Source organism: Malaclemys terrapin, chromosome 5 (assembly GCF_027887155.1).
Source record: "Malaclemys terrapin pileata isolate rMalTer1 chromosome 5, rMalTer1.hap1, whole genome shotgun sequence".
In the NCBI taxonomy this organism is placed as follows: domain Eukaryota; kingdom Metazoa; phylum Chordata; order Testudines; family Emydidae; genus Malaclemys; species Malaclemys terrapin.
The window spans coordinates 5,812,616-5,836,387 of NC_071509.1; the positions used below are offsets into that span (position 1 = coordinate 5,812,616).

At 56.8% G+C, this 23,772-nt stretch overlaps 1 protein-coding gene across 1 annotated transcript in view; it reads right to left on the reverse strand.

The window, feature by feature from the left end:
* FBXO41 (F-box protein 41) overlaps window positions 1-23,176 on the reverse strand; it is a 35,963-nt gene extending 12,787 nt beyond the window's left edge. Inside the window, exons 1-7 of the mRNA XM_054030727.1 lie at window positions 22,365-23,176; window positions 14,172-14,382; window positions 13,214-13,293; window positions 10,182-10,537; window positions 7,424-7,665; window positions 6,473-6,588; window positions 4,967-5,119 (exon numbers count right to left, since the gene is read on the reverse strand). Coding sequence (XP_053886702.1) covers window positions 4,967-5,119; window positions 6,473-6,588; window positions 7,424-7,665; window positions 10,182-10,537; window positions 13,214-13,293; window positions 14,172-14,382; window positions 22,365-23,095 — 1,889 coding nt within the window. The 5' untranslated portion in view covers window positions 23,096-23,176. The remainder of the gene's footprint in view (window positions 1-4,966; window positions 5,120-6,472; window positions 6,589-7,423; window positions 7,666-10,181; window positions 10,538-13,213; window positions 13,294-14,171; window positions 14,383-22,364) is intronic.
* Window positions 23,177-23,772: the final 596 nt, after the last annotated feature.

Below are 23,772 nucleotides of genomic sequence, written 5' to 3' on the forward strand. Positions count from 1 at the left end.
CGGTCCCAACGTGGGGACAATCCTGCAATGCCCCATTTAGTAAATAGAGCCACGCTCCCAACCGCTTCCCTGGTGACCCTGCCAAAGAGGAAGGCCCGTGCCAACTTGCCCAGAAAGTTCCCTCTCAGCTTGTCACTTCTCCAGCCTTGCCCTCGGTGGGTAGAGCCAGGAACCAGCATTAATACGGGCTGTGCTGCCGTGCCAGGAGGGGAGAGCAGCAGAGGGGCTGGCTGGTGACGGCACTGGGGGCTTCTCCCTTGGATCGTGACTGGGGCAGCAATGATGGGCCATCCATCCTGCGCATGCTGCCCCATGTCCTGCCAGCTCAGTGCAGCTTGTCCCTCCCCTTGGCCTCCTCCCCCGCACAAGCCGCTCCACCTTCCCCACCCCCCCATCTCCATGCAACCTCCTCCCTGGCCGCGGGGTCCGGAGGAGGGCATCATGTCGGCTCCGTGCCCTCGTATCAGAGCAGACTCCTCCCCTGCTGTAAGAACAAACACTCCTTCCCGAGGGGCAGGTAGCTACACATTTCTCCATCTCCTGCTGCTACAGCCTTGCCCTGCCCTTTCCAGCCCGATCTTCCCTGGCGAGGTTTGTGCCAGTTGAGAGGACAGGAGCCTGCTGTTGTTTTATCAATTTGTCTGCTAAGCGCTAAGCAACCTTATAGCACTGGGGAAACCAACAACCTACGTCCTCCTCCTCTAGACCCCCTGGGGCTGGCCCTGTAACAAATACTGGTGCTACACAGACAGACTCCCCCAGGCAGCCGCGGGTGCTAACCTCGCCATACCCACTGGTAGGATTTGGAGCACCTCTGCCCCCCTCTGCTCTCTGCACGCTGCCAGTGAACGCACTGCACCCAGGAAGTGCCGGTCTCAGTAAACACGTGTCATAGGTGATGTCGGGCTGGAAGGGGCCTTGAGAAGTCACCTAGTCCAGCCCCCAGCGCTGCGGCAGGACAAGATAAGCCAAGGCCATATCCCTGACAGGGTTGTTCTTAAAAAGCCTCCAGTGATGGGGATTCCACCACCTGTTCCAGACCTGAACTCCCCTTAGAGTCAGGAAGTTTTCCCCTCAGATCCAACCTAAATCTTCCTTGCTGCACAGTAAGTCCATTGCATCTTGTCCTGCCTTCAGTGGACATGGAGAACAATGGATCCCCATCCACACCACCAGCGCTCCCAGCCACAACTGGCCCTGCTAGGTACCCTGTTAGCACCAAGGCCAGGGGATTGGCTAGTGCAGGGGTCGGCAACCTTTCAGCGGTGTGCCGAGTCTTCATTTATATACTTTCATTTAAGGTTTCGCGTGCCGGTAATACATGTTAACGTTTTTTAGAAGGTCTCTCTCTCTAAGTCTATATTATATAACTAAACGATTGTGGTATGTAAAGTAAACAAGGTTTTCAAAATATTTAAGAAGCTTCATATAAAATTAAATTAAAATGCTGATCTTACGCCACCAGCCTGCTCAGCTCGCTGCCAGCTTGGCATTCTGTTCACCTAGGCTGGCAGCGGGCTGAGTGGGGCCTGACCTCTGAAGCCCCCCACACTCCTAGAAGGGTGGGTGTGGGGGGCTTCAGAGGTCAGGGCAGAGGGCTAGGGGTGTGTGGAGGTGCAGGGCAGAAGGCTGGTGGTGTGGGGGGCTTCAGAGGTCAGGGCAGAGGGCTGGGTGTGTGGGGGGTTCAGGGAAGAAGGCTGGGGTGCTCGGCTCGTGGGCGTGCTCCCAGCCCCCTGCCCTGAGCGGCTCATGGCAGAGGGCTGGAAGGAATATGTCCTGTTGCACCCCCTTCCCCAAGGCCCCGTCCCTACCTCTTCTCTGCCTCCTTTACCCAGGGCCGGCTTTAGCAAGGGGCCGCGGGGCTGCCACGCGCCAACTGGAGCTCTGGCCGGGAGAGTGGGGCCGTGGGGCTTTTGCGGAGCAGCGAACACGCTGCCACTCCTCCCCTCCCTTTGCAAAGGCCGGCGCAGGGAAGGAGAGGAGGAGGGGCAGGAAAGCAGGCTGCACATGGCTGGGGGAAGGGTGAAGCTTGGCTGCTGCAGGACGAAGCTTCTGCCTCCTGCCCCAGCAGGGAGAGCGGTGGGCAGGGGGGCTGAGTGCAGCTGGGGGTCGGAACCGCGGCAGGCAGCCGCGTGCCATTCAAAATCGGCTCGCGTGCCGTGTTTGGCACGCGTGCTGTAGGTTGCCGACCCCTGGGCTAGCGTAATGCCAACAGACCCCGATCGGCAGTGGGTGGGATTGAACCCGGGACCTCTGAAGCTTAGTGTATGAGCCTCTACTGCATGAGCTAAAAGCCAGATGGCTCTTAGCTAAGGCCATAGCAGACTCATTAATGCACTGCTACAGACTAGGGATCAAGTGGCTAGGCAGCAGTTCTGCAGAAAAGGACCCAGGGGTTACAGTGGATGAGAAGCTGGATATGAGTCAACAGTGTGCCCTTGTTGCAAAGAGGGCTAGCCACATTTTGGGCTGTGTAAGTAGGGGCATTGCCAGCAGATCGAGGGACGTGATCATTCCCCTCTATTCGACATTGGTGAGGCCTCATCTGGAGTACTGTGTCCAGTTTTGGGTCCCACACTACAAGAAGGATGTGGAAAAATTGGAAAGAGTCCAGGGGCGGGCAACAAAAATGATTAGGGGGCTGGAGCACATGACTTCTGAGGAGAGGCTGAGGGAACTGGGATTGTTTAGTCTGCAGAAGAAAAGAATGAGGGGGGATTTGATAGCTGCTTTCAACTACCCGAAAGGGGGTTCCAAAGAGGATGGATCTAGACTGTTCTCAGTGGTGGCAGATGACAGAACAAGGAGCAATGGTCTCAAGTTGCAGTGGGGAAGATTTAGGTTGGATATTAGGAAAAACTTTTTCACTAGGATGGTGGTGAAGCACTGGAATGGGTTCCCTAGGGAGGTGGTGGAATCTCCTTCCTTAGAGGTTTTTAAGGTCAGGCTTGACAAAGCCCTGGCTGGGATGATTTAGTTGGGAAATGGTCCTGCTTTGAGCAGGGGGTTGGACTAGATGACCTCCTGAGGTCCCTTCCAACCCTGATATTCTATGAGTCTATGAATCTCTAGATGGTCTAGGTGCCACTAGAGGGGGAACAGAGCACCACACCAAGCAGGCCTGGGTGACACCATGTCCACCCTCCCAGGGCTCTCCCCAGGTCAGCGACAATGCGTACATGGGTAGGGCGGTGTCCTGCAATTGCCCACACTGCGGATAAAGAGGCCAGGAAGCCTTGGTCTGTTGGTCTGGCACTAGACAGCACGCCTACAGTAGGAAGGACCTAGAATGCCATCCCTGTCTCTCATACTGACCAGAACCAGACATCCCTGATACCACCTAGGGTTACCATACGTCCGGATTTTCCCGGACATGTCCGGCTTTTGGGGGCTCAAATCCCCGTCCGGGGGGAAATCCCCAAAAGCCGGGCATGTCCGGGAAAATCGGGAGGCTCGGCCGGGGCCTCTTTGTGCGGGGCCGGGGGCATGGTGCCGGGCCGGGCCCACGGGACAGGGAGCCGGGCCGGGGTCGGGGAGCCGGGAGCCGGCCCGCGGGGCTGGAAGCCGGGAGCCGGCCCGCGGTCGGGGAGCCGGGAGCCGCCGGCCCGCGGGGCGGGGAGCCGGGCCGGGGTCGGGGAGCCGGCCCGCGGGGCTGGGAGCCGGGCCGGGCCCGCGGGGCGGGGAGCCGGGCCGGGGAGCTGGGAGCCGGGCCGGGGTCGGGGAGCCGGGAGCCGGCCCGCGGGGCTGGGAGCCGGGCCGGGCCCGCGGGGCGGGGAGCCGGGAGCCGCCGGCCCGCGGGGCGGGGAGCCGGGCCGGGGTCGGGGAGCCGGGAGCCGGCCCGCGGGGCTGGGAGCCGGGCCGGGCCCGCGGGGCGGGGAGCCGGGCCGGGGTCGGGGAGCCGGGAGCCGGCCCGCGGCGCTGGAAGCCGGGAGCCGGCCCGCGGTTGGGGAGCCGGCCCGCGGGGCTGGGAGCCGGGCCGGGGTCGGGGAGCCGGGAGCCGGGCCGGGGTCGGGGAGCCGGGAGCCGGCCCGCGGCGCTGGGAGCCGGGAGCCGGGCCGGGGTCGGGGAGCCGGGAGCCGGGAGCCGGCCCGCGGGGCTGGGAGCCGGGCCGGGGTCGGGGGGCTGGGAGCCAGGAGCCGGCCCGGGAGGCTGGGAGCCGGGGGTGGTCGGCCAGGGCCCGAGCCGACCCAGGCTGGAGCCACCGGGGGCCAGCCTGGGCTGCGCCTCCTCCCCCCCACACTCCCCCTTACCTGCTTCAGGCTTCAAGCAGGGGAGGGGGCGGAGACTTTGGGAGGGGGCGGAGTTGGGGCGGGGGCGTGGGCGGGGTTGGGGGCGGGGCCGGGGCCCCCGGGAGTGTCCTCCATTAGGAGGCACAAAATATGGTAACCCTAATACCACCAAACCCTCAGCTCACAACCCCCCCGCAGAGTCTCTTCAGAGGCTCATTGTCTGCTGCACCAGGAAGCACCCGGCACTTGAGAGAGGAACAAGATTTGGAGGGCAACTAACAGACGGCCCAGCTTGGAGAGGTGGGGCTGCAAATGGGGCGAGTGCCAGCTAATCCAGGGCACTAGAGCCGCCTGCCACTGACCAGCACAGGGTAGGGTAGTTTGCATCCCCAGATGTCTAGGGCTGGGTCTGTGTATCAGGACAGGGGGCCCTGTCTGACCCAGTCACCCAGGAGAAGGTCCCACAGATTGGGCCTAGTGCTGGGGATTCTGGACGCCTCAGGAGCACCGATTGGATTCCACATGGGTCTGGGCAGGCTCAGCTCTTCCCAGCTCCTGGCTACCTCAACCCCCTTCTGCATAAGAGCAGCAGGGCAGACACCAAGCAGGAGCTTGAGGACTAAGCTGCCAAGTCCCAAGCCACGGCTCAGCGAGATGCTCTGAGCGGCAGGCAGCCCGCCTCCCTCCAGCGCGTGCCCCACGAAAAGGTCCGGCGGGCCCAGGACTCGTGCACGTACCGATAGGTGACGGCTTGAAGCGCCCGGCAGTAGCAGCTGGCCAGCCAGAGGGAGCGATCTGTCAGGATGTTGGGGCAGTGTGAAATCCGCAGGATGAGCAAGTTCCCGCCCGTGGCCTTCAGCAAGGACTCCAGCCCGGCTTCGAGGCAGCCCCTGAGGAGACGGAACCAGCGGGGAAGGGGGAGAGAGAGTTCAGCAGTGGCAGCGCTCCCTGCTACCCCTGCTCTCAAAGGGCAACGTGGGAAACGTAGCCCTGAAAGCCCAGTGGCCAGGCCAGAGAGCAGCTGCTGGGAGGAAAGGTGGAGCCCCGTTCCTTGGGACACTTCACCCGCGACTGAGAAAAAGCCACAAGGAGCAGCCCTGCCCTGGCCAGGGGCATGGACTAGAGATCAGGATTTCAATGGAAATTAGCTGCCGAAGTACCTTTGAGGATCCGGGCCTAGACGACATAGTTCGCTCCCACCTGTCAGTGCAGCCATGCTGCGATGAAGGCCACCTCCTCTTTCTCAGCCTTGCTCGTCACATTTGGTTCGGGTGGCGGGGGCCCAGGCCAGGCAACGTACGCGGGTGTTCCCCCTCCCTCGCCCTGTCTGCCTGACCCAGACTCGTGCAATACCAAAGGCAGATCCAGACCCCACAGGAAGGGTCTCAAGCACCCTGGATTAGTATGGGTGACGGATTTGCTCCTTCTTCCTTCCCCTGCCTCATTGCAGGCTGTTTCTCCTCCATCCTCACCTTTCCCGCTCCTCTTCTCCCATCCCAAGACGTCCTGGAGGCAGGTCACTAGCACCCTCACCCAGGCTGCAGACAAACACCGCCGAGGTCTCATTGACCTCCGCTACACGGATCTAAGACTGGCCTTTACCGACCCTCCATCAAACCTGTCCCCCAGTCCTGCCTCCACCATCCCAGCCCGTCCCCAGCCGGCTCTGTGCCCTTCAAGCCCAGCTTTGTTCAGACAAATACCATAGCAAACATCCCCAGCTCCTGCCAGCAGGAGTTTCAGTCCTGCCCGGCAATGGAGTATTAACAGTGGGGGGACACTAGTATTTTGGATGAGTAGGGACTGCATTTCTGATAGCGACCAAAGCACTAAAGGAGGGGTTCTCAACCGCGGCTGGGGGCCACCCTGCCTGTTCTGTACCAGTCAATGAGAGGGGGTTCCCAGGGGTTCCGCAGAGGTACTGGGATGGGAATGGGGGCTCTGGTATGGAAGAGGCTGAGATCCACCAGCACTAAGCAATCCCAGGGACAGGAATCAAAGCACTGATAACTGGGGGTCTCTTCAGGGCAGGAGCCCTTGTAGCTTGGAAGCTTATTAACGTTCTTCCAGTGGAGCATTAAATGGACAAGCCAGAGCTACCGCAGCAGTGATGTCTCTATGGGACAACAGAGACCCGGGTATTAAAAGGTCAGCGACGCTGCCCGTGTTGGAAAATGAGCTCCTTATGGAAACGGATGAATTGGCTACGGAGGTGGAAAGGGGAGCGTCTCGTGGGGGCTCACCGGGTGCTTTTCATATACTCCTCCTTGCTCTCCTTCTTCCCTCTCAGCCGTGGCTTGAGGTTCTGCAGCGTGAGGGAGTGCGTCTGGGTGCACCATTGCGACAGCATGCCCAGGAACTGCAGGGGGAAGCCAGACCCACCCCCGGTGAGAAAGAGACACGCACCGGGACAGGAGAACCTGCAACCAGGAGAGACAGCACCAGCCTCTCCCCCTGCCCCTGGGTGGGGATGGTGGGGCCAGAGCACCACTCGCACACATGCGCTCATGCACAGGGTGTGTCTACGCTGCAAACAAACACCCGGTCCCCCGTGGCGCCAAATCCCAGCACTCTGGTTGCAAGGCTAAAAATAGCAGCGTAGACATTCCCGGTCGGGCCGGAGCCTGGGCTCTGAAACCCAGCGAAGGGGGAAGATTCAGCCCAAGCCGGAACGTCTACCCTGCTGTTTTTAACCCCGCAGCCCCAGGCTCTGAGACTCGGTGCTGTGGGTTTTTCTTTGCAGCGTGGCCGTATCCATAGAGGGAGAGGTGCACATGCTCTCAGCTGTCACTGAAGACCTTGGAGATAGCAGCCCCAAACAACATGCACAAACACACACACACAGCTGCCATCACAGACCTCGGAGACAGGCCCAGAGGACAACATGCACAAACACACATGTACAGCTACATCGCTGCGCACACACCAACCGAAGGGTTTGTTTGGTAAATGAAAACATTTCAGCTATGGGAAAAACCCGGTTTTCATGTATTAAAAAATATCCATCCCGATTTCGACAGAAAACCGGGGCTCAGAAAGGAAGGGCGGGGCTGCATTAGCCCCTAAGAAATGGGCCCTGCACTGCTGCCCTCTCTGATGTTTCTGTGGGCCCGGCTCTGCCCCGGAAAGTTCCCTGTGGGGCCTGGCTGGAGCCCCATGGCTGGCTGGAGCCCCATGGCTGGCTGGCCCTTTACCTTCGATGACACCCTGGCGTTCTCCAGCAGCACCCGGGTCCACACGGCAGGGTGGCGCGCCACGAATTTCCAGTCCTTGCAGACCTCGGCAGCCTTCAGCAGGGTCTTGGTGTCGAGGTAGGTGAAGATGCAGAAGAGAGCAGCTCGCATCTTGAGGATCTCCGGGCTGATCACCTCGTTGGAGCGGGACGGGCTGCCTCTCTCGGGCCGGATGGCCTTCCTGCCGCCCCCCTCAGACCTGGCTGTGTGACAAACACCATCAGCGGGGACATTGTGTGGGGAGTGGGGGACAATACAGGAGAGCGGCTGCGGGGCAGGGGTGGAGTTTGTGGATAAAGTTTTCCCAGGCGTTTAACAGCTCCCTGTGCCTCAGCGTGCGTTCAAAATAATAACCCTTCACCCTCTTCTAGCACCTTCCCTCCGGGGGTCCCGGAATATTTTATAAACAACAATTTAGTTTGGGAGTTTGGTCTGTATCGTTATCCCCATTTGAACAAGGGGGAAACTGAGGCACAGAGTGGTGCAGTGACTTGCCGAAGGTCAAAGAGAACAACGGAACCCAGGAGTCCTGAATCCCAGCCTCCCACCACACTGGGAATGGAACCCAGGAGTCCTGAATCCCAGTCTGTCCCCTCCCCACCATGAATGGAATCAAGGAGTCCTGAGTGCCAGCCCCACCCCCTTCTCAGGAATAGAACCCAGGAGTCCTGAACCTCAGCAACCTCCAACCTCCCCACAAATGGAACCAGGAGTCCTGCATCCCAGTCAGCTCCCCACCCCCCAGGAAAGGAACCCAGGAGTCCGGAATTCCAGTCGGCCCTATCCTGCCCAAGGAATGGAACCAGGAATCCACCTCCGCCCCTCCATGAAAGCAGTAGGGTATGCCAGCTGGCCCCCCCCCTGCCCCACCATGGGCCTCAACCTCAGCCAGGGGCGGCTCCTCCCACAGCGAGAGGCTAGTTCGTTTTCCAGGCTCACCCCGGGTTGCAACCAACGTGCCGGGGGGGCAAACATGCGGGCAGTTCTTGCAGCTCAGACCCGGAGCCGAAGTGTGACCCCTCCCCCCGCAACTCATCTCACTCAAGCCGCGAGCGAACCGGGCTGGGGTTTAGGTCTGGGGTGCAGCCATGAAATGCGTCCTCTGCTTTTATCGACCCCCCCGGCCCATCCTCCTCGTCCCTGGCAGAGAGGGCCTGGCTAGTGCGGGTACTGTGCCAAGCACATCTCCCACTGAGGGGAGACCCCGGGCCATTTCGTAGACCTGGTGTAATCAATCGCAACTCCAGTGGCCTAAACGGAGTGGCAACTGCTTACACGGGCTCTGAATCCGGCCTCGTGTCCCAGCATTAGCTCTGATGGCCTGGACCCCCCTCAATCGTCCCCTAACACACTTTGGATGTGCAAGAAAAAACATTCCTGATGCCCCGGCTTGGAGTGTTTTAGCTGCTCCATCGCCATGGTAACCGAGTTCACCTCCCTGGCAGAATGGGGTTGAAAAAGCCAGGGCTCTGATTTACAATGCTAACACCTCACATTCCCTGAGAGGGCCTCTCTCATCGGGGAGACTCCTGCCCACGCTCTCTAGATCACGTCACTCAGCCCCGACGTGCAGCCAGTTCTGGGGCGGAGCACAGCAGCTGCTTAGCGGCATGCCACTATAGTCTGGGACATCCTGTGTTAGGCAGGAGGTCAGACTAGATGATGGGGACGGACCCTTCTGGTCTGTGAAGAGGTGAAGAAGAGCGCTGTGTCTTGCGGAAGCTGCAGGGGGAACGGAAGGAGGCAGAACGTAATTATGGGGATTCGTGTCGTTTTTATGGAAAGCGCCAGGGGACCTTTAACAACCACAAAGGGATAGGAATATTGGCATTGCTGGCCTGGATCCAGCCCAGGGTCCATCTAGCTCACCGTCTCCAACAGTCACCACCTCCAGCTGCTTTAGAGGAAGGCGTAAGAACCCAACGTAGCAGATGTGAGATAATCTGCCCCAAGAAAGGTCTTGTCCTGGTCTCTAATAGCCCTGAAGCAGTAGGTCTAATATCTCTTCCAGTGTTTTTATCATTAGTTATGCAAGGTCTGGACATTCCCACTAGCCATATCCCTCTTTGCAACTTGCTAAATTCTTGACTTTCCATCAATCCATGGGGCGGCCTCAGCCGGAGACCATGTGCAGCCCAATCTCCCTTCTCGAGGGCAGGGATCATTTTATAGACTTTTATCCAGTCTCCTCCTATTCGTCATCTTTCTCAAGTAACAGTCCCATATTTTTCCAGGCCCTTGATCGTTCTGGTCACCCTTCTCTGACCCAATCCAATTCTGCAATATCCAGTGTGAAGTGGGGCGCCCAGCCCTGCACCCAGTCTCCAGATGAGGCCGCCCCATTGATTTGGAGAAAGGCATTGGAATATTTTCCGTGTTATTCTCCACCCCACTCCTGCTTCATCCCATCGTCTTGGTTGTGATTTTTGGCTGCAGCGGCACGTCAAGCAGAGGTTTTCACTGAGCTGCCCACAATGGTGCTCAGGTCCATTACAAGAGCAGATACAGTCTATTGAGTAGCTTAATGTGCATTACTTTGGAGCTTGGTTTTCCATCTCCCCCAGGCTCTTCATCAGGCTGGAGGTGCAGGGTTCAGAGGGAAGAGCACCACTTACTGAACTGTCACCACCACTGCCGGGGTTTCCCAGCCAACTGTGGGTCAGGGTCGCCCCTATGTCCGGGCAATGGGGTTCCCCTCACCACCGGGATGGAGACTCACCCATCAGCCTGCAGCTGTTGAGGGGCCTCGCCAGGTTTGCCTCTGGTGGGATCCGGGGGTCCTGCTCCCACACCTCGGCCTCCGACTCGGTCGTCCTGGAGCCCACGTCCGAGACGTCCCCCTCCTCCCCCTCGGTGCTGTTGCGGTACGGCCTGCGGTGCCAGTTCTGGATGGCCTGCCTCCGGAGGCCCGAGCTGCGGGCCGCCGCAGGCCGCTCGAAGCCGCCGTCCACGCCTCGGCTCTGCCCGCCGTGGTAGGGTTGCCCGTCGGCGTTCTCCTCCGGCTGGTACAGCTCGGCGCCGTCGCTCTCGTAGCAGCCCGAGCTCTGGGAGACGGCCTTCACCCGGCTGGAGGCCCTGCGGGGATACGCAGCCATGAGGGGGTGCGGTGGGGAACTGGATCCAGAGCTCCAGGGATGGTGGGGTGGCCGCGCACCCCAAACCCCAAAGTCCTGCTTACAGAAGAGCCCCATTTATTTCAGGCACATGGAGGGGTCTCTGTATCTCGATGGCGAAGACGTGGCTAGGGGATAGCTCATCTGGAGCACGCAGGGCTAGCAGTGTCCCATCAGATGCTCCCAGCCTGCAACTTCTCTGAGTTTCTAGGACAGTTTGCCTAAAGCCGCCCGACATTCCCCCTGCAGGCCTATGAGGCAGCCGGCCCTTTGCAGGTGGTGAAGAGGCCAGCCGATTAGCTGGAGAGAAGTCAGGCTCGGGGCCAGCCTGGGAGGCATGAACCTGGTTTAACTGGGACTTCATTAAAACAGAGGTTGTGCTGCATTTGGTTCCTCTAGTCCCCTGCCCCATAGGGCATGTCTACACTGTGATCACAGGGTGTGAGTGCGGCTCAGTTTTCATCTCCCTAGCCTGGCTCCTGGAGCAGGGAAGCCAGGGCAACCCACGCTTCAGCATGGGCCACCTGGAACCCTGGGTAGTTCCTGGTGGGACTCCCCCGTGCTGAAGGCTGCGGCCAGTAGCTGGACTAGCTAGGCTCCATCTACACAAACGGCTGTCACACCCGGTGGTCACAGTGCAGACAGAGCCAGAGAGGGCGGCGGTGGGCTCTAGACAGCACTTCCCAGAAATCAGCCATTTGCAGGACAGGCAACGAGGAGAAAGCGAGCACCTGGCCAGTCCATACTGTAGCTCCAGGGAATTTGAGGGGGATACCTAGGAGGCAGAGTTTAGGATAAAGGGCTCAACTCCCCTTAACGCTCCCATGCTTACAAAGAGCGAGTGGGCCAAACCCATCTCTGGGGTAATGCCACTAAATCAAGAGAGTTATGTTAAGGATGAATCTACCTCCGTATGGCAAAAAGATGCACTGCCAGCTATTTTAATATACATTAGGTTCTGCTTAATAGCAACCCGGATATGGACAACTCCCGGTTAACCACAACATTTTGCAGGGAACCAGTCCCATCCCAGTGACTTTAAAGTTCCTGGGATTCGGCTAGCGGCATGCACTTACTAGCAGCACTTTGTGGAAGAAAGGTCCCACGGCAGGCAGGCTTGCAAGGCTGCAGCCGGTGAAAGAAGTGCTGGGATGTGCATGTCCTGGAGCTTCCTCCGGGGCTGCAGCCCCGCAAACCTGCCTGCGCACAGGACCGCACAGGAGTTAAGGGGCTGTGAGGGGAGGCTGTGGGCAAGGCAGTAGCGGGGAGAGAGGCTGCTGCAGCCTGGGTGCCAGAGCTGCATATCTCTCCCTGCACTCTGCCACGAGGCTGCACCCAGGGAAGGAAATGCTGGGACGTGCTGAGCCGTGACCCCCAGAGAGGGGGTACCGGACAGCTCTGTGGGGTCCCGAGCTCCCCTGCTTCCTCTAGAAAGCCCAGGCCTCTGGGCTGCAGCCCCCGTTGCTGCCCTGCCTGGATACAGGTTGGCAGGGGGGCAGCCAGGGATGGCACAGCCCAGCACTTCCCTCCTGGCTGCAGCCTCATAAACCTGCCTTCACTCATTGGCAGCCGTCAGATAACGACAACTTTCTGCTGGCAACCGAGGGGTCGGTAATGAGCGGAATCCACTGCATTTAAAAAGATCTGAGCGGACAGTCAGTCCTAGAGCGAGAGCCAGTGAACTGAGTGTCCTGTTCTCTCTCTCTCATTCCCGACACCTGAGACAATGGGAACCACCTCTCCTGCTGGTACCTGGGGTCACCCGCTTAATAGAGCTGAAAGCACAGATCTCAGAGCCCAGCCCCAGCTGGGGCGTGGGCGGAAAAGTCCGTTCTTCCAGCTATACCGTTCCATTAAACCTTTCAGAGACACCACCATGATTCAGATGCAACTTCAGCCTCACGTCTGGGTCAAATGCACCTTAACTGCTTGGAAACACACTATCAAAGGAGGCCGGATGTCAAAACGTCCCTGTCCTGTTCTAGTAAAGATCTCTGCAGCCCAGTCTTATACCTTGGTGCTTCCCACAAGATCACAGGGCGAGAGGAGAAGAATCAACCCACCCACCTATCCCGGTTCCTTCAGATCTCTGACTTCAAAGCATTTCTACAACTCAACATGGCAAACAGCTTGAGATCAGTTATACAGACACGTCCAGCTGTGACATTCCCCCCCCCACCCTCCAAAGGACCGGGCAGACCGGCAGCCACCCAGGTCCAAGTTTGAAAGAAAAGGAAAGGCAGATCAAAAGGAAAAAAAACGCCATCCTTCATGCTACTCCGACTGGCTGTGAACCCGGGAAGGCTCAGCACATGCAAAGAAGCTAGGAAGCAGAATTTCAGGCTGTCGCAGAAGACAGTTTCTGGGTGGGCATTTGCCAGCCGCCGGCAGAGAATTCCACTGGAAAGGAACCACAGGCTTCTTCCACGCCCTAGGGACCATCAGCAAAATCCACTCAGCCAGCCCCCGTCTGCTGGAGAGGATATGAGCCAGGAGTTGCCCATGCTGTGTGGGCACACGTACATGGACAACATAGGCACTGATCCGGGCCCAGCCCTGTTTCATGCTGGGAAAGGCTCCCCTATGGGAAAAGGATGCTGGGCAAAAGACAAGGCCAAGGTGTATGGAGATTGCTTACCCAGTGCTAGAGGACGATCTCTGATTGGACTCCACGTAGGAGCTGTGGGCAGCTGCCCCGGGGCCGGCGTGCCTGTCCCTCTGGGGCGAAAGGAAGGAAGAAAAGGAGACCAGACACTGAAAGCCTTTCAGACTCATTCAATGAGGGAAAAGCCAGTTGGCTAAAGCCTCCCGCAGGGGATAACCTGACTGACTGCGTGTGGACATGCCAGGCACTGAGAGCTGACACTGGTGTAATAGCTCCTTGGCCAGCTGTGCCATATGGGCCAACAGGGTCGGTTCCAGCCCCGGCACAACTCCCCACCCACCTTGGAGTCTGCTCCCCAGTCCAAAGATGCAGGATGAGACCAACAAAACCTCCCATTTATACAGCGCCTTGCACTTGACAGGCTGGGCTTAACTTGCCCTTGAAATGTGGCCACTTCTGGGGTGGACTGTGCATGCTATTGTGCCCCAAGAGCACTACACAGAAAGGGGGATTGACGAGCAAATTGGCCCCTCCCCAAAATCCACTTTTTTTTTTTTTTTTCTTAACGTTGAAGATTGTTCCCTAGGTTGGAAATTGTGGGCGGAGCCTGGGGCTAACAGCCCTGCTCTAGCAAGAGCACTAGGGGAGCTTTTAATAGTAGATACGTCGGGATGGAAGGGACCTCAAGAGGTCAACTAGTCCACTGCGCCAGTCTCCTCAAGTAGCGATGGGACAGTGGCTCAGTACTGAATCAGTGGCCTCTCATGAACCACCACCACCCCCCAGTCCCAGAACAACATTTTCCACAGTGGTCTCCCATCCAACCATCGATCCCACTCAATGTTGCTTAGCTTGCAATGCAAGTAGCCCTTACGACACAATAGCACAGACGGGAGAGATAAGGCTGGCAAAAGCACCCAGGGAGGAAGGTGGCTTCCCATAGAGCATGGCAAGCAACAGACACAATCGGCCCGACGCTAAGGGGAGATACCGGTCTGCTGGCGCCCTTGGAGCCGGGCACGCTGCACCGTCCCAGGCTGCCGTTGGGGGTGGTGCTGCAACTGCTGCTTATAATCTGGAGCTGCTTCTCCGCCCGGTCGGCCCGGTCCAGGAGCTCCTCGATGAACTGCTGCAGCCGCACCTTGGCGTTGGCCTCGCGGGCCGCCGTCTCCTTGAGGAACTGGTCTATCTGGACGACCTCCCTGGTGCAGGGGAGACAGCGAGAGGCAGAGGTGAAAACGTAGTCAGGCCGTCCTTCCCCCGGTGGATCCCGCCGCCCTCTGCCACACGGCAGCTCGCAAAGCTCTGGGAACCAGGGGAGTATCACCAGCCCTGTTGGAACGACCAGGAAACTGAGGCACAAAGGTTAGTGGTCTGATTTCCAGAGATGCCAAGCCCCTGCCACCTCCCACCCTCCATCAGCCTCATCCCATTACCCATAACCCCACCCCAACCCTGTCCCTTGGCCCACCGCAACATATAACCCACCCCATCCAACCTCCTCCCACCCTGATCCCCTTCAAGCTTTGCCCCACATGCCCTGCACCAGTTCATAGAAAATCATAGAATATCAGGGTTGGAAGGGACCTCAGGAGGTCATCTAGTCCAACCCCCTGCTCAAAGCAGTACCTAATCCCAACTAAATCATCCCAGCCAGGGCTTTGTCAAGCCTGACCTTAAAAACCTCTAAGGAAGGAGATTCCACCACCTCCCTAGGTAACCCATTCCAGTGCTTCACCACCCTCCTAGTGAAAAAGTTTTTCCTAATATCCAATCTAAACCTCCCCCACTGTAACTTGAGACCATTACTCCTTGTTCTGTCATCTGGTACCACTGAGAACAGTCTAGATCCATCCTCTTTGGAACCCCCTTTCAGGTAGTTGAAAGCAGCTATCAAATCCCCCCTCATTCTTCTCTTCTGCAGACTAAACAATCCCAGTTCCCTCAGCCTCTCCTCATAAGTCATGTGCTCCAGACCCCTAATCATTTGTTGCCCTCCGCTGGACTCTTTCCAAATTTTTCCATATCCTTCTTGTAGTGTGAGGCCCAAAACTGGACACAGTACTCCAGGTGAGGCCTCACCAATGTCGAATAGAGGGGACCGATCATGTCCCTCGATCTGCTGGCAATGCCCCTACTTATACAGCCCAAAATGCCGTTAGCCTTCTTGGCAACAAGGGCACACTGTTGACTCATATCCAGCTTCTCGTCCACCGTAACCCCTAGGTCCTTTTCTGCAGACCTGCTTCCTAGCCACTCGGTCCCTAGTCTGTAACAGTGCATGGGATTCTTCCGTCCTAAGTGCAGGACTCTGCACTTGTCCTTGTTGAACCTCATCAGGCTTCTTTTAGCCCAATCCTCTAATTTGTCTAGGTCCCTCTGTATCCTGTCCCTACCCTCCAGAATATCTACCACTCCTCCCAGTTTAGTGTCATCTGCAAACTTGCTGAGAGTGCAGTCCACGCCATCCTCCAGATCATTAATGAAGATATTGAACAAAACCGGCCCCAGGACCAACCCTTGGGGCACTCCGCTTGAAACCGGCTGCCAACTAGACATGGAGCCATTGATCACTACCCGTTGAGCCCAATGATCTAGCCAGTTTTCTATCCACCTTATAGTTCATTCATCCAGCCCATACTTTTTAAACCTGGCAGCAAGAATACTGTGGGAGACCGTATCAAAAGCTTTGCTAAAGTCAAGGAATAACACATCCACTGCTTTCCCCTCATCCACAGACCCATTCATCCTCCCACAGGCCGGCCTTGCCGGGCCCGGGGCACCAGGAAGATACTGGCCAGCTTTATCTTCTGTGCCAGGTTCCGACAGGCAGGGAACACGGGGTGCACGTGAACCCCAGAATCTTAACCCGGGGCCAACTCTGCCCTGCCAGTGACCGTAACCATCTCTCTGCAGGGTGTATCACTGAGGGAAGAGGTGCCGTCAGGCTATTTACCTCCTGATGCATTTAGATGCAATATTACAAGCCCTGCTTTAGGGAAGGGAAGACCAAGGTACAAAGTGGTGAAATTACTTGCCCACCAAGTCTCAGTTAGATGCAGGTATCCTGGTAGCCACTAGCTCACCCGGGAGATCTGTAACGGAGCTGGAGGTGGGATACAGAGCTCCTGGCAGACTGGATTTCTCGGGCGGGATCATCTCGGCCAGGGGTGAAAGTAACTTAAAGGACTTACTGGTATGCAGGGCCGGGGTCCTGAGCGGGGCGGGAGGGGGCTCAGCCGGAAGGGGGCAGAGCCAGGCGACTTCTCTAGCCAGATTGGCTGTGCTGGGAAGGGGCTGACACGGAGGACATTCAGCATCAGATCGGTCACTTCTGTCCACCAGAGGCACTTGGCTGGAACAGAGGGCTCGGAAAACGAGACCTGCTACTTCTCACTGAAGCAACTCTGGCTCCCGCTCCGTTTAATAGCAGAGCCACAGGAATCATGGGGGTCACTTCACCCCTCGCAGGTGGGGCCAGGGCAATGGGGAAAGCTGTGCACAGATTCTGCCTAAGACCCCCCTACGGGCCTGATCCTGCCCCCCTGCACTTCGGACCCTGGCTAGCGGCATCCCTCACTCGCCAATAAACAGAGTCGGGGCTTGGATCGTCTGGGCCTCAGCTACTCCGGCAGCATGGTGCCACCACTAACGTCACAACCCTGCGGGAGCCAAGCCCGTCTCCGACACCCACCGCGCTAGCCCTGGCAGGAAATTCTGGCGTCAGGTAGAGGGTGAAAACAGCAGCTGGAGCAGAGGAACTCTGGAGATGCCAGTTTATAAAAATGCTACCGTCGGAGTCACCTATTGCATCCACACCCACCCACCCAGTGCGATCTCCTGCAGCAACAGCCCCCCGCACACTACAGCGACCACTGGAGTCACAACCAGGCTTTGGGGTTATGACTGGAAAAAGACCGCAGTGCTGTTTGCACATTAGGGCTGGATGGGTCAGAGGGTTTGTGAAAAGCCACAGGGCATTTCCAGGCTGGGTCACTGGGTCAAATCCAGCCTAGATCAGCAGTGCCCAACAATCGCAGGTGGCCTCTGAATTGAGTCAGTCTCAGTCCGGTTCCGAGGGGAGCCAAGCCATGCTCTCTACCCCAGAGTGGGGCCAGCCTGGCTGTGTTGTACCCACAGCGCTATCCCTTGGTACTGCTGGGAAGCTGTCATGTCTGGGGCTCTGACTATCCCGTGTATTTATATTAAAGGAGGGCGGAGAGCCCATCTCTTTGCAAATGCCCTTTTAAATTAACTAAGCACAGATGGGAACTGAGCAATGGTATATGTTCTCATAGCCCCACCAGCCTCCCCGTGCCCTTTAGTATCCACGTCACCTCCCTTTGGGGCTTGTTCCTTTGAGCTGCACCGCAGCTCTGGGACAGCCTCCGAATCTTCCACACCCAGCAGCAGCCCTGCTGCAAAGGGAGCACAGAGGCTCAGTGCCTGCCCGACGGGGTCTCTCCGAGCCAGATGCCAGGCTGGGGGGTGTTTGGCTTAAGGCAGGGTGCGCCTGGCAAAACACGAGTGCTGGGGCAGAGGCTGGCTCTTAGTTCGGTGCTTGTCCGGTGCCTAGCTCCTACGCGCTACGATCATGGATCGTTATAGGGTTTGGGGACTCAGTGTTGAGTGGCCACATGGTGACGCCTGCTCCAGGACATCAGCCAGGAAGAAGCCTCCACCCGCGGAGGGCAGCTCCGTCTCTCTCTGCTAGCAGCAAAGTGCTCCCTGCCCCGACGTGCAGCTCGTCACGCAGCCCCACACAAGTGTATTGTGACGCATGCCGCAACCCAAGCAGCGGCACATCATTGCGTCGCGCCGCTAATAGCGTCTCGCCACGACTGCGTCTCACGGCCGGATGGACGTGCTCCAGAGGACGGCCCCCGGGAGGGAGACTGGGAATCAGCCTCGGCGTTTGAACGGAAATTTACAATAAAATCCCAAAGCCCAGAAACAGACCAGCTTCATCTCAGTATCCAACACAATTACCGCTGTGTGCATAGATCACTGTAATACACACACCTGCCACCCACCCGCCGCACTGCAGAACCCTGGAAAAACTCGCCTGTGACGGGAGCTTTTTGTCATAGGAAATGCACCGGCAGAAACACAGCATGTAAAGACACTCGCACCCCCTTTAGCAAAACTGGTTTTTGTTCCCCTCCGAATAAATACCTGCCTGGAGTCGTCCCGCTACAACATCCGAGGGACTCTGGAGAGGAGCCTGAAGCTCAGACTGGAGCTTGACTGGATGCATTGGAGTGACACTACACAGGTGAGTAACCCCCCTGGACTTAATGGGACTCCTTAGATGTGCAGAAACAGGGCCACGGTGAGCAGTGAGGGCTGGCCACACGCGCCAGGATTATTAGTGGTGTTATTTATCATTTACTCTGCAATAGCACCTAGGAGCCCCAGTAATGGGGTCCTGGTTCATTGTGCTAGGTGCTGTACGTTTTTATTGCTATTCGGCAGGTGTATCACGGTAGTGCCTAGGAGCCCTAGTAATGGGGTCCTGGTTCATTGTGCTAGGTGCTGTACGTTTTTATTGCTATTCGGCAGGTGTATTACAGTAGTGCCTACGCGCCCTAGTAATGGGGTCCTGGTTCATTGTGCTAGGTGCTGTATATTTTATTGCTATTAGGCAGGTGTATTACGGTAGTGCCTATGAGCCCCAGTAATGGGACCCAATGGTGTGAGGTGCTGTACAAACACAGACCAAAAAGATGGTCTCTGTCCCCAAAAACTTACAGTCTAAGGATAAGGCCAGAGTCCCACAGGTTTGTATTTGGGGGTTGATGGGGTGGAATAGGGGAGAGTCAAAGGGGATGGGAGGAAGAGGGAGCAGGGCTGTCATAATTAAGATGCATCAGGTGATTATTAATTAGTATTATTTTTCTTCCCACCAAATCAAAGAACAGGACCCCTTTGTGCCAGGTGCAGTACAAACATCAGAGAAAGAGGTTCCCTGGCCCAAAGAGCCTGCAGAGTCTCTGAAAAAGAACTAGGCAAAGAACCAATGAACTCTTCATGTGGGAGTGGATTCACGATCTGAGGTTAAAAATGCATTCACAGTGCGCCCGCAGTGTAAGTGGAACAAAAGTGTGTGTGTGGGGGGGGGGGGCACGGCTGGCAAGCACACACAGAGCAGTTGGCAGAGAAAATAGTGAAATAGGTTAAGTCTAGCCAAAGGGGTTAATGGGAGTCTCAAGGCCATTCACAACCATGTCAGGGAGAAACAAGGGCGAGGGAGAACCCGGAGCCACTGATAAATGAGGAGGAGGTTGAAATGAATGACCTGAAACTGGCTAAGATGTCGAGCCCTTTTTGTAAATGCGTCGTTCCCAAAAACGAAGTAGGAGCAATTGGGAAGAACATTGATATTAATCAGGTCAGGAAATATTTGGAAAATGGGCCCATACAGTAACTTCTGGCCCAGCTGCCATGCATCTTGGGGAATTAACTGAGGAGCTCACTACATGGGGGGAAATCCTGGGGGACTGGGACCAGAAGACGGGAAAATCAAATGCAGCGTTGATATTCAAACAGTGGAAGAAGAGAGACCTTAACGATTACTGCCTCATCTGTCCACATTTATCCCTAGTGAAACGCAGGGCCGGCTCCAGGGTTTTGGCCGCCCCAAGCAGCCAAAAAAAAAAAAAAAAAGCCGCGATCACGATCTGCGGCAGCAATTCGGCGGGAGGCCCTTTGCTCCGAGGCGGAGTGAGGGACCGTCCGCCGAATTGTCGCCGAATAGCTGGACGTGCCGCCCCTCTCCGGAGTGGCCGCCCCAAGCACCTGCTTGACAAGCTGGTGCCTGGAGCCGTCCCTGGTGAAACGATTGACAAATAACCATAGTAAAAACAGATCCCAAGTACGCAGGATAAACAGACGGTGAGCCATAAGCAGCATTGAGAGGTTACAAGGAATAAATCAAGTCCAACGACCTTGATTGGCTTTTTTTTTTTTATAGGATTACAAATTTATCAGAGGATGGGAATGCAGCCGATGTAACGTACTGGGATTTTAGTCAAACATTTTATACCTTGGCTTGTGAAATCTTACTTGAGAAATTAATTTAAGCTGGCAGGGATCTGAACACTGTTGCATGGATGGAAAATTGGCCGGAAGGCCATAAACAAAGGGTAATGATACATGGCAGTGTAGCAGATGAAGGGCGGGATGTGAGAGTAGGGTAGGAGTCGTGGCTGATGTCCCATCTTATTTGACATCTCCATTCATGATATGGAAGAGAGAGTAGATGTCACATTAGTTAAATCCACAGAGGATCCTAAATGAGAGGCATTGTGACATCCGTAAGGACCAAGAACGAACACAAAAGGACCTACCAGGTTAAGTCCTCAGCTCGTGTAAATCACGGTAGCTCCTCTGAAGTCAATTAAGTTACTTTGATTTACACAAGCTGAGATCTGGCCCCTGGAGAAGCTGGAGACATGGACAGAAAATACAAGGGAAGACATCTGGGGGGAAATAATCCCAAGGGCAGATCTTTGTTAGGAGGGTGAAATCTGGAAAGCAACTATGCTGAAGCAGGCCTCAGGCGGGAAGGGGAAAGCAGAACAGACCTGAGTTTGTGATGCAGTACAGCAACACCAACCCAAATGGTGGACTCCCTTGGCTCTATGCACAGAGACATCTCGTTTCAGCACAGGGATGTCATGACAGCTAGTTGGAAATCTTTTGCCAGCATTCAATGAAAACTGCCTTTCGGAAGAACTGGACATAGCGCAGGAAAACGTCTAGCGTTGGCAATGTTTTTTCAGGTTTTCACGGCAAACCTTTCAGATTCTGACAACTGAAAAGCAAAAGCGAATCAGGGTTGGCTTTTTGAGCTGCCCGTTTTTCTCTGAAATGCCCACTGTTTTTCCACCGACGTTTCGGTGCCACCAAATATGTTTCAGAAAAATGTAGGACTGGACGGGGTCTCCTGGGCCATCAAGTCCAGTCCATGTTTTCCAGGCAACCCTGTCACATCATCCCATTCAGGAACTTACCAAGCTCCGTCTTAACCCTCCTTAGGTTCCCCCCACTGCCTGCTCCTATTGGGGGTCTGTTCCAGAACCGCCCTCCTCTGATAGCTAGAAACACTTTTCTAATTTCCAGCCTTGACCTACTCGTGGCTAATTAATTCCCATTTGGTCTTGTGCCCACCACTCTCCTTTAGCTGAAATGGCTCTTCTCCCTCCCTGGTATGTATCCCTCCAAATTTCATTTTCTTCTACATTATTCACAAGAAATAAAACACATTTCCCAACTAGCAGAAGGAATACTTCTTCGCTGCAGGGGGCGCTGTGACCACCTCTGGAACATTGTATTGCATGGGGGCATCATGGTGCCCAAACCGGGGGGGCGGAGTTCAGAGAAGTGCAACAAAAACCATCATGAGGCTGGAAGGACTGACTAAAGGGAAGAGAGGAAACAGATCTAGTGTGGCTAAGCAATGACCCGATAGCCCAGGACTTGCAAGACTTGAAACACCCAGAAGGGGAAGAAGATGTGAGGGCTAATGACTGGAGTTATGGGAGGAAAATAGGAAGGCTTCAATCAAGGAAGTCCTGCTTGGCAGGGAGATGGATCAAGCTGTCAAATAGCCTCAAAAGAGCGGAAGCCACATCGCTTGGGACATTTTAAAACTAGAGTGGACTGAACACTAGACAAGCTCCTGTAATGGACCAACCCAGCATTGGCTGTGAGGTATGGGTTGGACGATCTCTTCGGTCCTTTGCATCTCACATGTCCGAGCGTCAGAGCCTCAGCGGGCTTAAAACGAGGAATGGACATTTACATGGCTGACAAAGTAGCCCCAGTTATAACAGTTAATGCTAACAGTCTGGAAGGGGTACGAAAGCATTAAGCTTGGTAAAGCCAATCTAGATCCAGAAGGTCTAGTATGGCAAGTCCTACATTCCTCGATGGCACCACTTATTGTCAATAGGGCAGTGCTGATGGACAGCAGCCGAGGAGCTGGCCTGTATCTCTGTGACAATCACACACACACACACACACACACCCTGAAAGTGGAAACATGCACACACAGAATCACACAGGAGCACAGAGACATGTTCACTGCTGCGGAAACATGAGAACACATGGAAGCACGTTAGTGTGTGCAAGGGAGCACACGCACACCTCCCCCTGCAAGGAAGATGGGGCAGAAACTCACTGTTGTTTGCGGGTCAGCTCCTGCTCCTTCTGCACCAGGTCCTGCTTGAGGGAAGCCAGCATCTCCACGCTGACGTCGACCTGGCGGGAGAGCTCCGTCGCCCGGTCCTCCAGCTCCTGCTTCTCCCGGCTCAGCCTCACACTCTCCTGCTTGGCCTTCTCCAGCTCTGAGCTTTTCCGGTCCAGCTCCACCTGCAACCGGCCCACCTGCGAGGCGATCTTCTGCTCCACCTCTTCCGTCAGCTTCTCCAGCCGCTTGTCCACCTCCAGCTTCTCAAAGGCCCGGATCTTCAGGCGGGTCAGGCCTTCCTCATAGGCGGCGTCCACTGCAGCGGCAGCGGCGGCGGCGGCGGGAGGAGTGGTGGCCGAGCTCATGGCCTTGCGGGTGAAGATCTCGGTCAGCGGGATCTCGATCTCGTGCACGTAGCGGGACGCAGAGGAGGAGACGGGCTCCAGCTCGTCGGCCGAGATGAGGTCGCAGGCAAAGCGCTGCTCCTTGCCCTGGAAGGAGGTGCTCTCGAAGATGTCCCGGCGGGCGGCCGGGGTCAGCAGGGTGGCATCGGACGCCAAGGGGAAGACGGTGGTATCGCAGATGCTGTTGGTCTTGGAGAGGATGTAGAGGGTCTCATAGGTGTGGTTGTACTCCAGGTGGGCCCGCAGCGAGGAGAGGCTCCGGAAACGCTTGTGTTCCCCGCAGCGTGGACAGCGGTAGGGCAGGTCCAGAGAGGCCATCCCTCAGCCAGAGCCACTCAACCTGCCGCGCACCCCTCCGCAGGAAGCAAGCAGGGCCCCTGTCATGGTGCAGGCCAGGGGGCGGCGGGGGCACAGGGAGGGGTGCCGGCGCTGGGGGGAAGAGGGCACCGTGGGGCAGGGTGCTGGCTCCTTAAGGGCATTTCCAGTTAAGGGCCAAGAGGCAGATGTGGCGAGTGGGCAGGTGGTGAGCCTGAGGGAGGTCCCTGCACCATCGGGCGACGCCGGCACCAGGCACTGAAAGAGAAAAACAGCGTCAGCGGTTCATTAGCTCTCCCCTCCCCTGTCCTCTCCCCCGCAAACACCTGTCCTTCCTATTCCCCTGCCTCGGGATCTCTCTCCTTCCCCAGCTCCTCTCCTGGGTGGCTTTGCCCATAATGTGTAAAGAGACAGCCCTCTCCCCGCCAGGCTGGAGGTTTTAAAGCCCCACTCTGTCTGTGAATGTTTGCGTGAGATGGTTTTCGAGAAGATTTGCTCTAGTCAAACTGGGAATTGTTCTCTGGCCTGCAGGAGGTCAGACTAGCTGACCGCAATAGCCCCTTCTGCCCTCGAGTTCAGCCAGCCAAACGCTTGCTCCCCGTCCCTGGGCATCAAACCCCTCCCTTGCGCCCACCCCATTGGGTGGCTGCGATGCCACTTACAGAGGCAAAGACAGCAGG